Source organism: Lactuca saligna, chromosome 4 (assembly GCF_052625555.1).
Source record: "Lactuca saligna cultivar CGN05327 chromosome 4, ASM5262555v1, whole genome shotgun sequence".
NCBI lineage: Eukaryota > Viridiplantae > Streptophyta > Magnoliopsida > Asterales > Asteraceae > Lactuca > Lactuca saligna.
The window spans coordinates 43,337,590-43,354,894 of record NC_136420.1 but is presented as its reverse complement, the minus strand read 5'-3'; the positions used below and the strand labels follow the sequence as shown (position 1 = coordinate 43,354,894).

The window sequence follows — 17,305 nt, the reverse complement described above, 5'->3', positions numbered from 1 at the left end:
CAAAACATAATCAACAAGATTTTGATATTGCCATATTTATACCTATTTTTAGGCAATATTTAAGTACATTTTTATATATAAGCTGGTAATTTGTTTAGAAGATTAAAGGACACGAAAATCATGGAAAAGCGTTCTCACGTCGTGAGAACTGGAAGATTCACGACGTGAGTTTAAGTTCTAGAAGATATGTACACGGGTGAAGGAATCCTTGCCGAATACGGATATCTTGTATTCACGATGTGAATAACTTATTATTCACGACGTGAATTATGAAAATCGAAAAACTATATATATCCTCGACCATTACGACTTAAAGAACTTTTGGGTGATTAGAGGGGTTCCTGAAGAAGAAAAATCAGAGGAGAAACATACCTGGAAGCTGTTTTCAACACCAAAGAAGAGGAAGTTCATAATTTGCTTTATAAACTTGGTACATTTGTCATGTGTTTGACTATAGCTTTTTACGGTTTACCTGTTAATATGTCTAGCTAAATCTAGCTGCTTCTGTTAGCTAGATGAAGCTGGAACTCATGGTTTGAATACATTAGATTTGAATTTATTTGTTGGTTATATGCTTGTGTTGGTTGATTTTACCTAGCATGCCTAGTTAATGATTTAATTGCTTTAAATTCCTGTTCTGTGTAGTTAGTGAACACAAATCTACATGGATATGAATACCTAATAACAAAGTGAACACTAGTTTATTAGAGCTAAGACCAAACCAATCTTAGATAAGTAATTGAATCATTGAATCAAGCTGTGTTAGAGAACTCATATTATGAATGTAATTGTGTTTTGATCAATCAATCTTCATAGCTCCAATCTTACTTAATAATAGATTTCGTGTTAACTATTGTGTGACCACACATAGATTTTCATGAATTGGTTAATAATTAGTAGGTTTAGAACTAAACTGCTAATACTTCTTAAATTGGTAACCAACGGTAATAGTCTTGACTAATGTATAACCATTTAGTGAAAGTGGATTCGAACTAACATAAGTATTTGGTTTATTGATTAAGTTATCGTTAAAGAATTAAGTTCATCTAAACTTGCAAAATTAGATAAAAACCCTTTTAGCTTGTTAATAATTAGATTAATTTAATAGTAAATTAGTAACACTGTTCCCTGTGATCGACACCCGACTTACCTAAGCTATATTGTAATCTGACTAGGTACACTGCCTATAAGTGCATAGTTAGTCTAAGTTTGTTAGGTTATAAATATTAAAATTAGTGGGTACTTTTGTGAACATCAATAATAGATAGAAACATACCAGTTACAACATCTGGAGTTGATCTGTCCTCCTTGGTAGTGATCTGAAAAGCACAACATCGAGCCCTTGGGTCAAATACCCATCCAAACCGAATCCGAGTACGATACTGAGCCCGAATTTGAAGAACATACGAGCGAACTCGAGAACGAGCCAAGGCACGAGATGAAAAATATTGAGGAAATGTCCATGGGAGGTTACAAAAAGAGAATTCGAGATGATGTTGGTCCAGGCTTAGTACAACCTGCAATCCCTGCCACTGCCACATTCGAGCTAAAGGGACATATCCTTTCCGCACTAAAGGATATCCCATTCTATGGAAAGGATCGCGAGGATGCATTCAAACACTTAGATGAGGTGAATGACATTGTTGATTACTTCAATGTCCCAAATATTAACAGAGACACCATTTTGCTAAGGATGCTTCCCGTTACCTTTAAAGGAGCTGCAAAGGATTGGTTAAAAGCACTTTCACCCGGTACCATAACTACTTGGGGTCAAATGCGTGAGCAGTTTCTAGATTAATTCTTTCCACCATCCAAGATTGCTAAACTCAAAAAGGCAATAACCAATTTTAAGCAAAACCCGGGAGAGTCACTTTACGAAGCTTGGGACCGTTACCAAGGGTTGTTAAGGAATTGTCCTCAACATGACCTTAACATTCATCAGAAGGTGTCAATATTTTATGACGGGGTAAACGTGATGACAAGACAACTCCTTGATTCTTAAGGACCACTTACAAAGAAAAATTTGGGCGAAGTCAAGGAGTTAATTGAAGAATTCGCAAAGCACTCTCGGGAATATCATAATCCAAGGAATGAAGGCATTAAAGGAGTTAGGGGTGCACAACCCGAAGAGATAGTTGCTGTGATGGCAATGCTTAACACTATGGAGAGAAGATTAACACAAATGGACCAATCTATTCATGCAATTAGAGTTGGTTGCGAGAGATGTAGTTGTCCACATTTAACAAAAGATTGCAACTTGGACGAATATGGAAACAAGAAAGCTCAAGTTTGCTATTTGAGTGGGGACAAGTATGATGAAGATTGGGGGAAACCAAAGAAAGAGTGGCTGCCCTATGATGAATACAAGAAGCAAAAGGAAAAGAAATATACACAAACTGGCAGAGGCCTCTACCAAAAAGAACAACCACCAATCGAGAAGAAAACCGATCTAGAGACCATGTTAATTAAATTTATGGAAGCTTCCGAAAAGAGACACGAGGTTACTGATTATGCTATTAATGAACAAAGAACTTTGGTAAAGAATCATCATGCATTGATGGTAGAACAACAAGCTTTGATAAAAAATCAACAAGCCTCCATAGATAATCTTGAAGTGCAACTTGGTCAAATAACCACTCTGATTCATGAGAAGCTGTGCCCGAAAACTCCGGAATCGAAGACCCAATCTCATGTAATGGCTATAGATACTGAAGAAGAGGTCATCTCTAAGTTCTTAGAGGCACTAGAAGAAGAACCAAAGCAACCCGATCCAAAACCAAAGAAGCCCAAGCTCAAGAATCAAGATGATGCTGAATTGACGATGTCACAACGTGATCCATTTAAGCTCACGACGTGGGCCCATCAGGAACATAAAAATTATGGAGTTGGTTCGGTTTATCAGCCGCCATTGTCGTTTCCTTCCCAAGCTACCCTTAGTCCACTAGAAAGAGATCATATAGAGTTTGTTAAGCACGTGAAAGGTATCCCGATTAATACTCCCTTTGTTGAGTCCTTATCCAAAATTCTCGAGTATCAAAATTACTGCAAGATTTGATAGACACTTGCAAGCAATTAAAGAAGAATTCCAAGGTGATTCTAAGTGAGCAACGCTCAAAAGCTGTGTTGGGAGATACACTTAAGAAAATGGGGGATCCTGGGCGCCTCACTCTTCCATGTGAGTTTGGTAACAACATGAAGGTTGATGCTTTAGCCGATTCTGGGGCTAGCATTAATTTGACGCCTTATTCATTGTATCAGAAGTTGAAGGCTACAAGAATGACTATTCACATGGTGAACCTTTCAGTGACACAGCCCCGAGGTATTGTGGAAGACATTTTAGTGAAAATTGGGAAATTCTTTTTTCCAATAGACTTTGTGGTATTGGACATGAAAGAAGATCCCGATGTACCAATTATTCTTGGTCGCCCGTTATTAAACACTGCTGGAGCTCTTGTTGATATTCGTGAGTCTAAGCTCACCTTGAGGGTTGGTGATGAAAAGGAAGTTTTTGGATTGGAAGATAGATTTCAAGAGGATCATGCTCATGAAGAAGTTTTCACCATTGATGATCAAGATGAACTTGAATAATTAGAGAAGCTCATGGAAGAAGAGATCAAGATAATTCATCAAGTCAAAAGAACAAAACCAAGAGCGAGTGTTCCATATTTAGTTGAAGTCATTGCATACCAAAGTCCAACTTCTTGGGTGAGCAAGGAAGATGATGAGATGACAAGTGATGAAGAGGAGGTTACTTCAAAGGTGACAAATCCAGTAGTGAAAGAGGAGATGGATGCTATGGAGTGCAAAGAAGAAACTAAATGGACCAAACAGAAGCTTAAGGAGGATGAGGTCAAAGTTAAAAAGGAAAATTCAAAAAAGGCATACAAAAGACGAGTTCAAGCTTACAAGAGGCGTTTCAAGGAACAAAAGGTCCAGCTGGTGGTAGACTCTTCAAATGATTCAACGTAGGATGCATGGAGTCCAACTCAAGACTCCAAGAAAAAGAAGCGCTTCTCGGGAGGCAACCCAAGTTTGGTTTGCAATTTTCTTTTTAATTTTTGCATTTTAGTTTTAGAAACATAGATCATATCATCCAATTCGCTTATAACATAATTGAACACTGAATGTGGGGGGCCTAAAATGGAAGTAGTAATAATTGAGAATTTAGTTAAAAGACAAATTTAATTTAGAATGAATTGTCCCTTCCAGACATAATTCACGACATGGCTTCTTCAGAATTCACGACGTGAATCGTGAATAAACCAGATAATAAGTCAATAAGCCCTGACGAAATTCACGACGTGAATTATAATAAACTCACGATGTGAGTTTTGAATTACATGGGACCACAAAATAAAGACCTAGAAACCAGTTGACTCCCATTCTTTAATACCCCACGAAGTGAACAAGCAATCTGGTCCCCCTTGCTCCGATTTAGGCCGACAATACTCAAATCTTGTGCTTGCTTATGTAATAATTCCATACAAGGTAATGATTCTTCTATTTTATGTTTAATTTTTGCTTTAATAGTTGAATTTAGGGCTAGGGTTTGTTCATTTGTTGAATTGTTTAAAATATGCCCTAAGATTCGTGAATCGCCCTTGGAATGTAGTTGATTATTGGTTGAAAATGTCATAGGAGTAAACCCCCAGAACTATCATGACCGATTTGTATAGAAACAAGACCAAGTATAGAATCTAACTACGAACTCACGATGTGAATTTTTAGGAATTCACGATGTGAATTCTGGACGGTGCAAGTTCTTTGTTCCTTTTATTTTGAAACTGTTGGGTTGTTGTTTTGGCTTCACGATGTGAATTCTGGACGGTGCAAGTTCTTTGTTCCTTTTATTTCTAAACTGTTGGGTTGTTGTTTTGGCTGTGTTTGTTCCTTGTTTTTGTAGAGATGGCACCTAGAAGGGAAATACCTCTTGGGATTGCGAGTTTACACCCATTTTACAAGTTTCCAACCAATACACCCTGGGATGTTTACACGCGATGGAATACTCGGTTGGGATGGCTTTACAACCGGGAGTTTGCTGTTGCTCCCACTATTCAGTGGGCAAGGTTGAGGGAGGTTGGTTTGGTTGATAGGATGTCCCAATACCTAACAAAAATCTTTTTGGGGGACGGATTTCAATTTACATGCAAGGGGTGGTTCAACTTGTTTAACATCCAGGAGCGTGTTTATATCGAGCTTTGCGTAGAGTTTTTTTTTCCACGGTGACATTCCATGAGAATATCAGAGATCCCACTTTTCCCCAAGATTTGGTCTTTCGTTTAGGAGGGAAGTATCGAGAGTGCAGTTTAGTGGAGTTTTCTCGCTGTATGGGGTTGTATGAAGCTCATGAAACAATCACTCATGAGTTTGTTTTATTTTTAAGGGACGCCAAACGGGTGTATGCGGATGGGGTTTCGGGGCCGCAGTTTTGGATCCATCGCTCATCCATCGCTTCATCACCTTTTGTCCATTCATCACAAACGCCACAGTGATAAAGTTACTAAAAGTAACTTGTTCTTTTTATGGTGTATCTTACAACCGGGTGTTTGCTGCAATATTCCATATTTCTTGGCCTGATATTTGGCGGATTATGCAACAAGTGCTCGTCCCGGGAGCCCCATTTGTGGAGGGCATTTTGTTACACGATTGGCCCGATCTTATGGCCTCCTTGTTCCTGCCATCACTCGTTCTCTAACATGTATTGAGGGGAATGAGTTCAGTATGGGGTATCTAGAAACAATAAGGGTGGTGAAAAATTATGGGACACATTAGGGAATTCTTCAAGATGATGATGATGAGGAGGAGCCGACTGACCAACCTGAACCATAACCACGACCGAGACGCAGGAACGTGAGAGGAAGGGGGAACACGGGTAACCAATGCATCCACCCGCATCCATGGTGGGACCATCTTTCGGGAGTGACATGGCTGGTTATTTTGACCAGTTATCCTTGAGTGTTAATTGGAGTGGAGGTACTATGGAGAACGTTGTCCAACACTTTGGGGTGGAGTAGCCGCCTCGTTTGGGGTATCATTACCCGATTTGCCCAAGGTGGACGGAGTATGATGGACGTGGAGGTGATAGAGCGGGCACGAGCGGAGCGAACCAGGACGAGGAGGATGATTGAGTGTTTGTTTATTTTATTTTGTTTGGTTTGATTTGTTTTGGTTTGTTTTTATTTTGTTTTATTTTGTTTGGGATTGTAAAAACTATTAATATATTATGTTACTTTTATTCTTCTTTAGTTGTTATTTCTTAGAAATTGCTAGGAGCACCTAAAAAGGATATCGAGATATAAGTGCGTATGTGTTTAGCCGGGAGTGTTTCAAGTCAAGAGTTGAGACCCATATTTTAAATTAAGAGTGGGGCGAGTCAAGTGAGAAGAAAGTTTGAGAGAGGAGTCCAAAATAGTAGGGATAGAAGAGTTTTCATACGTTAACATGGTTGGAATACAAGAATTAAAGTGAAGTTGGAAGAACAATATTTCAGATGTTCTAGTTTTCACGTCGTGAACATGTTAAGGTTCACCTCGTGAGTCCGCATATGGTGGTTTTCCAAATCCATTTCACAACGAATTCACCTCGTGAGTTTGAGTATACTCACGTCGTGAACTTCAACTTTTCACAAAGAGGAGTTATATTTTTCCATATTCATTGTGTGGTTTCCCAATATTCTTTTTGGGGAATATTCTGAAGATTATTATGGTTCATACGATGTGGCATATGATTTCCCGCATTGTTCGTTCTATTTTGGAGATTTCCACCACATTAGTTGAAGATTGAAGACTCAATTCCATATTTTGTCGATACATTACTTATCTCACGTGTTCAAGATCAAAGTTTCTATTTCTCAAAGGCCATCTTCAAGATGCACCTTCCATCCGCACTTTTGGAGATGATCACACCACTATCCCAGGGGAGTCTGTTCCTTTTTCTCCCTTTTCTTAATTTTTATATTAATTTAGGCATAAGATGAGGGCATTGTATGAAATAAGTGTAGGGTAGGGGGTAGAAAAAGTAAATTGCTAGATAATGGAAAATTTTGAAAAATTGCAACTTTTAATAATTAAATCTAGTATTAACAATTTGAACTGTAGTTGCTAGTGTTGCATGTGATGATCCGATAAGAGCTCAAATGTTTAGTTGATCCAACACACGTTATAGTGCATTTGTGGTCTCCCTTATTTTAGTGAAATCATGGAACAAAAACACAACCTCGCTTAGTTTGAAGGGTGCAATATGTTTAGCATCGTGTACCAGAAATGTATCCAGGAAAATTATTATCTTTAACCAATAAAGGTTGAAGTTGAGTGCCCCTGCTTAGGCATATAGGGATTTGAGTGAAAATAGTGAGTTATATGTTTAAAAAAAAAGAGAATTAGAAGAAAAAGTTTGAAGAATTTTTGGAGCATCAAAGTCAAAGCATGAAGAACAAAAACCAAAATTCCAAGAAATTCAAAAGTTGAAGATACAAAAGAATTAAACAACAAGGTGTGAATTCAAAGAAATCAAAGATCAAATTATTAAGAAACTGAAGAAATTCAAAAGAGCTCCATAGTGGTATCATAAATTGTAATTGTCTAGATTATGTATGCTTGGGTTGCTCAACCAAAAATACCTTGAGGTTAGGAGGTTTTCTGCGGATGGATTCGGAGGGATGCATAAAATGAGCATTGTTCGGAAGAAGTGGGCGAGTGTTTATGAAGATTGTGAGTATTTAAAGTATGGGGGGGTACTTTAGGAAAAATTTTAGACACAAATGCATGCGTTGAGGTCTTGGCATAATGGTCGAGCTGGAATCGGATTGATCATTGTGATGTTAATAATAAAGGGTTAAGTTTAAATTTGCTTGAGGGCAAGCAAAGTCCAAGTGTGGGGTATTTTGATATTGCCATATTTATACCTATTTTTAGGGATTATTTAAGTACATTTTTATATGTAAGCTGGTAATTTGTTTAGAATAATGGTACTTATGAGTTTAAATGTTATTTGCAACCCAAAAAGAAGACATTTTGAAGAAAAGGGACTAAAAATATCAAAGTAAGAAACTTTGGGAGTTAAAAGATTAAAGGACACGAAAATCATGGAAAGCGTTCTCACGTCGTGAGAACTGGAAGATTAACGACGTGAGTTTAAGTTCTAGAAGATATGTACACGGGTGAAGGAATCCTTGCCGAACACGGATATCTTGTATTCACGACGTGAATAGCTTATTATTCACGATGTGAATTATGAAAATCGAAAAACTATATATATCCTCGACCATTACGACTTAAAGAACCTTTGGGTGATTAGAGGGGTTCCTGAAGACGAAAAATCAGAGGAGAAAGATACATGGAAGCTGTTTTCAACACCAAAGAAGAGGAAGTTCATAATTTGCTTTATAAACTTGGTACATTTGTCATGTGTTTGACTATAGCTTTTTACGGTTTACCTGTTAATATGTCCAGCTAAATCTAGCTGCTTCTGTTAGCTAGATGAAGCTGGAACTCATGGTTTGAATACATTAGATTTGAATTTATTTGTTGGTTATATGCTTGTGTTGGTTGATTTACCTAGCATGCCTAGTTAATGATTTAATTGCTTTAAATTCCTGTTCTGTGTAGTTAGTGAACACAAATCTACATGGATATGAATACCTAATAACAAAGTGAACACTAGTTTATTAGAGCTAAGACCAAACCAATCTTAGATAAGTAATTGAATCATTGAATCAAGCTGTGATAGAGAACTCATATTATGAATGTAATTGTGTTTTGATCAATCAATCTTCATAGCTCCAATCTTACTTAATAATAGATTTCGTGTTAACTATTGTGTGACCACACATAGATTTTCATGAATTGGTTAATAATTAGTAGGTTTAGAACTAAACTGCTAATACTTCTTAAATTGGTAACCAACGGTAAGAGTCTTGACTAATGTATAACCATTTAGTGAAAGTGGATTCGAACTAACATAAGTATTTTGTTTATTGATTAAGTTATCGTTAAAGAATTAAGTTCATCTAAACTTGCAAAATTAGATAAAAACCCTTTTAGCTTGTTAATAATTAGATTAATTTAATAGTAAATTAGTAACACTGTTCCCTGTGATCGACACCCGACTTACCTAAGCTATACTGTAATCTGACTAGGTACACTGCCTATAAGTGCATAGTTAGTCTAAGTTTGTTAGGTTATAAATATTAAAATTAGTGGGTACTTTTGTGAACATCAATAATAGATAGAAACATACCAGTTACAACATCTGGAGTTGATCTGTCCTCCTTGGTAGTGATCTGAAAAGCACAACATCGAGCCCTTGGGGGCTCCGCCTTCCCCTAGCGTCCATCTGTGATCCTAAAAAAAGCTGGCGCGCGCCGGCTTGGCGGTAAGTAACGGACAATTGACCTTCACATGGCCAACCTGATTACAATGATAACATATCCTAGTACTGTGAACATGGGCTAACTGGCGGCAATCCCCCACATAGTGCCCTTCCTTGCTACATTTGTGGCACAAACTACCAGATCGTCATGCCCCTTCATGAACCCTACCACTCTTCCCACAAGTGCGACCTTGCTGTCCCCCAACTCTAGACTCAGCGGTCTTGAACCGTTTCGGTTTCAGTTGCGATTATGCCAGGGCCAATCTCTGCTCCCTCAACTGAAGATCTATCTCAAGATCACGCCGCTTGGCGGCCTCCTGCAAGTCCACCAAAGAATCATACTGCTGGGTGGAAACAAACTGCCTGATATCCGTCTTGAGCATGCTCAAGTAACGAGTCATCTGAGCCTGCTCCAATACAAACTCAGGGCAAAACATGGACCTCTCAGTAAACATGCTGGTAATCTCTATCACCGACTCAGTACCTTGCCTCTGATCCACAAACTCATCGGCCAACCTCTCACCCTCTACCCACGACACATATCGAGTACGAAAGATCTCCATGAACTGCTCCTAAGATACCACATCCATCTACACAGTAGAATACAATCTCGTAACAAGTCTTCACCAATCCTTCGCTCTCGACATCAAGAGGTTCAAAGTGCACCTGACCTTCTGGTCAGCTGAGCAAGAGCAGGTGAAAAAGCATCACTCAAAATCAAATAGCCACCTCATGGCTACGATCGAATACTGAACTCCATCGAAAGTTGGGGGCTTCATATTGTCGAATTCCTGATACTGAAAACCCGACACGGTCCAACACCTGCAGCTGCAACGGCCGCGTAGGCAGCAACCGCCACATATCTGTCATCGAAGAACTCCATCATCACGGTCTTAATAGACCCAAATAACTCTGGTATCTGATCCCTGGCAATAGCTACAACCTCCGCACGGAGGATCTCCCTAATCCTGTCATCCAATGCGGCTGACCCATCCTGGCGGCCTGCATCCGATCTTGATCCAAATCCAATTTCAACTCGTCTCGTCATCACCATACTCAAATGAACCAGGAAGATATCAGATAATACACATACCATTTCAGGGGAACCAACTCCCAACAAAACCTAGGGTTGTGATTTATCTATTACGCATGCGTGTCCTGTGCTTTCAGTAGTACGAGCCCATACTAACTTCCACACCTACACGTAATCATCTCATAGGGTCATCACAACAACCCTAACAACAACTCTGACAATAAAATTCACTCTAGCATACTCATGTACTCTATTCTCAATTCCTAAAGGAAGGCTACACATATCGACTGGCCAGCTGACCCCAAATAACTCTTCCTACCACTAACTGCCACATGACCCTCTATTGGTGCCAGATAACTATCACACGAGCATTATCACATACTGCATAACTTAAACAATGTTAGGCTAAAGGATTCAATCCCACAACAGTTGGACTCGGACAAGAGCTGCGCAACAGGACCAAATCCCCCACTGCATGACCACTTAACTCATGCAATATGTAACTTAGCACATTCATTCATTAGTTAGTTCACACACGAAAGAGTCATGCCACAATCAATAGAGCACTTTACAAGAAATAAGGCATCAAATATCCGGAAATTCTATCATATGATACCTGAGGATCCCTATCCTATCACTAGCATGTTGCTCTAATCATAACATAACATAATCTTAATTATCTATGTGGTAATTTGTATCACTTACTGGCTCCGACTGATCGTACACCTTGCATCCTCCTCAATTATTTCAAAAACCATTTGAAAATTATTAATTTTTTTCCTTAGTTTAAGACTGGATTCGCAGGGTGTTCCTCCAATTTACTCAAACAAAATCTTTAATACCAACTTGTAACATCCATAAAATTTCATAAAAATTTAAACTTTTTCAGACCAACCAAAATCATAATTATTTACACTGTAGTTTTCAAAACATGTTTAACATCAAAGTTTTTTCCAAAATCACAAAACATAATATGAGGAGGCGCACGATCAAGCCTTTGCCTTCACACGATCATCTGAGGTACCTAAAACATAACCAAAAACTGTAAGTCTAACGCTTAGTGAGTTTCCCCAAAATACAACCACAAAAAATAATCGATTGATATTACAGCAACTGCATGCATACAGAACCTTCAGCATGCCTGGACCGCCGTACCAGGACTTCAGCCGGTCTGGACCGTTCTTCGGGCCTTTGGCCTGAATGGTCCACCTTATAATCCTTCAGTCTATCTAGGCCGCCCTGGGTCTGTTGACCTTCTATACACAACAAGACCGCCTCAACCCAACCAACCATCATATGTTTACATATAACATAATCAAACATTGCTAGCATATACATGCAGTTATACATGTCTAGCATATCACTATAGTATAGCATATCCTATCTACCAAGATGCCTATCTAACATATCACAATAGTGTAACAAGCATACAATAACATACAAAGGCTCGACATTGGTGCCTTCGACCCGAGATTATAGTGAGGATGACTCACCTCGCAGAATGAGTAGAAGTGATGAGGCCCGACTTCGAATCTCAGCTCTCTACACGATACCTACTTTCATCAAATGGCTAATTTTCATAAGAATTACAAAATACCCAAAATACCCTTAAGGTCAAACTTGATCAAAGTCAAAGTCAACACTCAAGGTCAATAGTCCATGTTGAACCAAAACACGTCGTGTTTACTAGCAAACACGCCGTGTTTCGATAACGTCTAGATGACCATGAAAACTCTATCCAACACGCTGTGTTGGCTTACAAACACGCCGTGTTCGCCCAAGTTCCAACAACTTAATATATTTAGTTGTTTTCTATGATTCCAGGGACTCCAAGGCTCAGATCTAGACTCAAATGCTATCAAGAAGGATAAAGTTTCAAACTTTATCCTTTGGAACCACTCTAAGGGTTCCAAGACCCAACCACAAGGCTTAAGCACCAAATCCTTTAAGTCTGAAACCCATCCTTTCCAGAAGATATTCTAGCACCAAAACCATCTCAAAGGTCGGTGCTTTATAGACATGCATGTCCAATGCATGTCTTGAACCCAAAATAGGTCAAAAATGGGTATTTATGGCATACTCTAGGGATGAGCATAGGCGGGTACCCACCTCATTTGGCGAGAACCGAAATCGGAACCGGAACCGGTGGTTCCTAGAAAGTTAGAACCGGAACCGGAACCGCTATAGGCGGTTCTTAAATTTTTGGAACCGGTTCTGGGAGCGGGTAACCCGGTTACATTAACTTTGTTAACTTTTATCGATAAAATCGCAACTTAGTTCGATCCAAATCGAATCAATTCAGATCAAAGAGGGATAGAATCGGACCAATATATATTCTAAACCGGTCTAAGTAACACACACATATTTATATGAAATACTAATATATACATATTTATATGAAATACTAATATATATATAGAGGTGGGTTCAATTGAGAAAATAAAAAAGGTTGAGAATGAGGGAATCATTCTCAGCCACTCATTTTATTCAAGTATAAAAAGACACGGTTGAAAACCTGTAAATATGATAACAACCTTTACAAGATCACTGTAGTAAAACCTGATTCATTTTTATTCACTTATGAATAACAATAACTGAAAATATAAAAAAAAATATTTTATCTTAAAACTATATCAGTATGGATGTCTATTTGTAGAGAATAAAAAATCATGAATTTTGGTATATTTAAAATCATTTTTCGATAAAAATAGCTTCTTAAAAATAATAAAAAAAAACAAAAAAACTATGTTTTTGTATATATTAAGGTAATGATTAGCATAGTTTAAGGAAACATGTTTTGTTGGAAAACAGATGTCTATTCTTTTCCCATTTCTGCTGGTACGACGGAGGCTTTTGCGGTAAAAATAAATGAGTGGCTGAGAATGATTCCCCATTCTTAACTTTTTTTTCTCAATTGAACCCTCCTCTCTCTCTCTCTCTCACTCTATATATATATATATATATATATATATATATATATATATATATATATATATATATATATATATATATATATATATATATATATATGGAAAAGTGAATATACCCTTAAGGGTATATAAGCTTAGGTACCCAAACCCACCGTAATACATCGTTTTGTTTGATAAATTCATTATAAAGTTCTTAAACTTTAAGTCCTTACTTGATTTGATTCCAAGATTTTCAAATTTTCACTATTATATTTCTCTTAAATCACATCTTTTTGTCGAACACCTACTAGGCTATATATTATAGTTAAAAATGAAAATTATGTATATGAAGATAAATGTGAAATTTATGAAAATCTTGAAAGTAAATCAAGTTAGAAGATGGATTATAAGAATATTGGACAATTACAATTTATATATGATACAAAATAACGTAGTATGGTGAGTTTGGGTACCCTAACGTAGTATGGTGAGTTTGGGTACCCAAACTTATATACCATTAAGGGTATATTCACTTTTCCCATATATATATATATATATATATATATATATATATATATATATATATATATATATATATATATATATATATAGATCCGGTAAGAAATTTTTTTTGGTAGGAAGGTAAGAAGTTTTTTTTTCTACATATTTTTTTTACGAACAAAATAAATGAATCACTAGATGATTCATTTCTAAGATGATTCACAAAAAAAATTCTCAAAAAAACATCTTTATGATTCATTTTTAAGTAAATTAAGAAAAAATTCATTTTTATGATAATTTTAGTGAATAACAACAAAATCATTGTATAAATGAATCATAAAGATGTTTTTTTGAGAATTTTTTCTTGTGAATTATCTTAGAAATGAATCATCTAGTGATTCATTTATTTTGTTCGTCAAAAAAATATGTAGAAAAAAAACTTCTTACCTTCCTGCCAAAAATTTCCTTATTATTTGATCTTGACTCTCTCTCTCTCTCTCTCTCTCTCTATATATATATATATATATATATATATATATATATATATATATATATATATATATATATATATATATATATATAGACAAACCGGTTTCGGCGGGTACCCAACGGGTAGCGTTTCCGAAAAAATGAGAATTGGAACCGGAACCGCTTAAGGCAGTTCCAGTTTCAGAACCGGCAGTTCTGAGGCGTTTCCGGTTCCAAAAGCGGGTACCCGGTTCCGATGCTCATCCCTAGCATACTCTCCATGCAAGGCATCAAAACTCGACTATAGCCCAGATCCAAGACTTTACAAGATCACTTAGACCTGGAGATTCATAAAGTTGCTAACTTTATGAAATCCAACCATTCTCTCACTCAAGAACAACAATAAAAGGGACACAACTTAAGATCTAGCAACATAGAGAAATAAAAATTGGATATTGGACACTTACAAAGGTCCAGTAGAGTGCCAAATTGAAAGATGAGGGTTGCTTGTTGGATTCTTACTTCCTTCTTCCAACTTCTTTCTTCTTTGGTTCCAAAAACACCACACTAGCTCACAAATGAAAGGGAAAGATGATTAGGGTTCTTAAGGGTTGATATGGGGGGGGGGGGGGGGGGGGGGGTTTGGAGGCTGATAAAAAAGTATCATTTAGGACTTAAGGAGATTATATAGGGTGCAAAATCTTGAAAGGCATCAAAACTCGACTATAGACAACCCCCCCCCCCCCCTCCCACACACACACAACACGTCGTGTTTTAGAGGAAAACATACAAAAATGAAATAAATCTCATAACTGGAAATCGGGATCTTACAATCTTAGTCTAAGGTTGTAGGTATTTATATGGAAAAAAAAGAAAAAACTAAAAAAACCACATGCGAACGTACAAATCACTAAATACGTTCGCAAATGGAATGTTAAAATCATAGATGAGCTTAATCCATTTGCGATTTTGATGACTATTTTTTATAATTTGGGTTTTTTTGGCTATTTTCTACAAAGTAATTAAGGGATTGAATTATTTTGTAATTTTCTCTAAAAATTATTTGAATTTAAGCGAAAAAAGATTGAGAACAATTCATTACAAATATATATTTCTTATAATCATATTTGGATTATTATCTTATGAAAAAAATAATGTTATTTTGTTTTATTTATCTAATACAAAATAAGCTTGAAATAAAATTTAGCTGATAATAAAGTTGGTAAATTTTCACTTGAGTATCATAAAATAATAAATAAAATGTGAAAGAAAGTTTAGATAATAATAATGTAATGATTAAATAATAAAGTAATAAAATAATCAGGTATATTGATGAAATGATTAGGATATACAGAATGTCTTTTCATATATTTTAACGATATTTATTTTATCCTAGTAAACTAGAAATACAAATTGTACAAGTTATGGAAAAAAAAAAAAACATTCTTAGTATTATGATCCTTAACATACCAATTTTTAAACAAAATTTTGTCAAAAGTAAATCGCGAATTTTTTCAACAGCGGTAATAAAATTTCAGTCGAAGTTAATTAGTTAACCACCAAAAATGTACCCTGTGTCTGTGTGTGCAATTGGACTTCTACATAATACACTGCAAAGGTTTCCCCAATTTGGAAAATCCAGAAACTTCAGTGAATTACCTGTTTCTCGTTAACTTCACTTTCTCATCTTTCAAAGTTTTCGACTATGAATCCGAGCACTGACAAGTTGGTGAGGAGAACAACAATGGTGGCGACGGTTACTGCCGGTTATTTCCTACTAACTGCTGATTATGGCCCCGAACCTAATGTTCTTGATCCCGTAAGCTTTTCAATACAGTTTACTGTTCTTTGACTTAATCTAGGGTTTTTTCGGTAAATTTCTGGTTCTCGATTTTAGTTTAATTAGTTGTATTTCGCTTGTTGCGGTGTGTCAAGGTAAACTTCTACTTACATATCGAGATTGTTCATCGCTTCCATGGTGATTTCCTCGTTGCTGATATTGTAATTTTGGTTATGTTTTCGTCATTGCAATTATCCCTTATTCGATAATCAAATTCGACTTTTGGTTTTCATAATCCTAACCCGGTCTCTCTCTCAAATTACAAAATTGGGGCCGATGTTTATAGTCTTTTAAACCCCAAAACTACTAGATTGTAACACGGCTTGTCTAATTGTAATCTGGTTAGCAACTGTCAATGTTATTAGGTTTATCTGATGATATCTCTAAATGTGGGTTTTTAATCTTTAGATGCTTATCTTGTTCATGGTATCTTGTGCGTTTTTTAATCATTATATGATGATCTCCAAATGTTCTATTATTTCATTTCTTGAAATTGTTTTCATGTTGCTGTCAATCCTAACACATCTCATTTTGCACTGCAAATAATAGATCAAGAATAGAATACAATCTGCAGAACAATCAGTGAAGAGATTCATCTTTGGATCTAAACAAGGAATTCAAGAACCCAAAAAGCCGACCCCTGATACTACATCAGAGAAACGTTCATGATCTTTTAGGTTCTTTTGTGATGTTTTTGCCTTTGGTTGACCTTTAGAATGTGAATCTTGACTATCTGATTCATTTTTCTTTTGTAAAATACAAAGGAAATACTATAGAGGAAAAAAACCACTCCCAAATAGCTCTCATAAAGATTAGGAACTTTCTTTCTTCTTTGTTTGTTTGATATTTGGTGTTTTTATTTGTATGTAGTCTCTTTTCTCTTGGACTTTATTTGCAGTTTTAACCTCATGTATGTATCTTTCATATGCTAGTGTTATTACATTTTACTTTTCGTGTATCTTGATTCTGTAGGCTTGGGATTTTTGTGTATAATTTGTGTATATGGATTCTATGAGGGTTTTGGGTTTGCTTGTGCGTTTTTTGTCTATGGAAAATGGATCTAATTGTAAATTGATTTCTTCTTTGTAATGCGAATCGATAATGCGCCATTTGTGGTAAAAAGAGACAATACAAGGGGCTTGATGAGCACAAAAAAAGAGAGCAATATATTTGATTTTTGGGTTT

At 36.5% G+C, this 17,305-nt stretch overlaps 2 protein-coding genes and 1 non-coding gene across 3 annotated transcripts; 2 read left to right on the top strand and 1 right to left on the bottom strand.

The window, feature by feature from the left end:
* Positions 1-1,822: 1,822 nt before the first annotated feature.
* On the bottom strand, positions 1,823-1,929 carry LOC145044482 (small nucleolar RNA R71). Its single transcript, XR_013681431.1, has one exon. It is a non-coding gene; the product is annotated as a small nucleolar RNA R71 (small nucleolar RNA).
* A 1,215-nt stretch (positions 1,930-3,144) lies between these two features.
* On the top strand, positions 3,145-3,588 carry LOC145039539 (uncharacterized). Its single transcript, XM_078987576.1, has one exon. It carries the CDS (start codon positions 3,145-3,147, stop codon positions 3,586-3,588), a length of 444 nt encoding a protein of 147 aa, XP_078843702.1.
* Positions 3,589-15,860: 12,272 nt separating this feature from the next.
* On the top strand, positions 15,861-17,078 carry LOC145041718 (uncharacterized). Its single transcript, XM_078989875.1, has 2 exons — positions 15,861-16,099; positions 16,670-17,078. Exons 1-2 carry the CDS (start codon positions 15,986-15,988, stop codon positions 16,787-16,789), a joined length of 234 nt encoding a protein of 77 aa, XP_078846001.1. The 5' UTR covers positions 15,861-15,985; the 3' UTR covers positions 16,790-17,078.
* Positions 17,079-17,305: the final 227 nt, after the last annotated feature.

Excerpts from the sequence above, each read along its gene's own strand:
- LOC145039539 (XM_078987576.1), top strand. The coding sequence starts at position 3,145 with ATGGGGGATCCTGGGCGCCTCACTCTTCCATGTGAGTTTGGTAACAAC.
- LOC145041718 (XM_078989875.1), top strand. The coding sequence starts at position 15,986 with ATGAATCCGAGCACTGACAAGTTGGTGAGGAGAACAACAATGGTGGCG. Across the intron at positions 16,100-16,669 it reads AACCTAATGTTCTTGATCCC|ATCAAGAATAGAATACAATC; the intron begins GTAAGCTTTTCA and ends TGCAAATAATAG.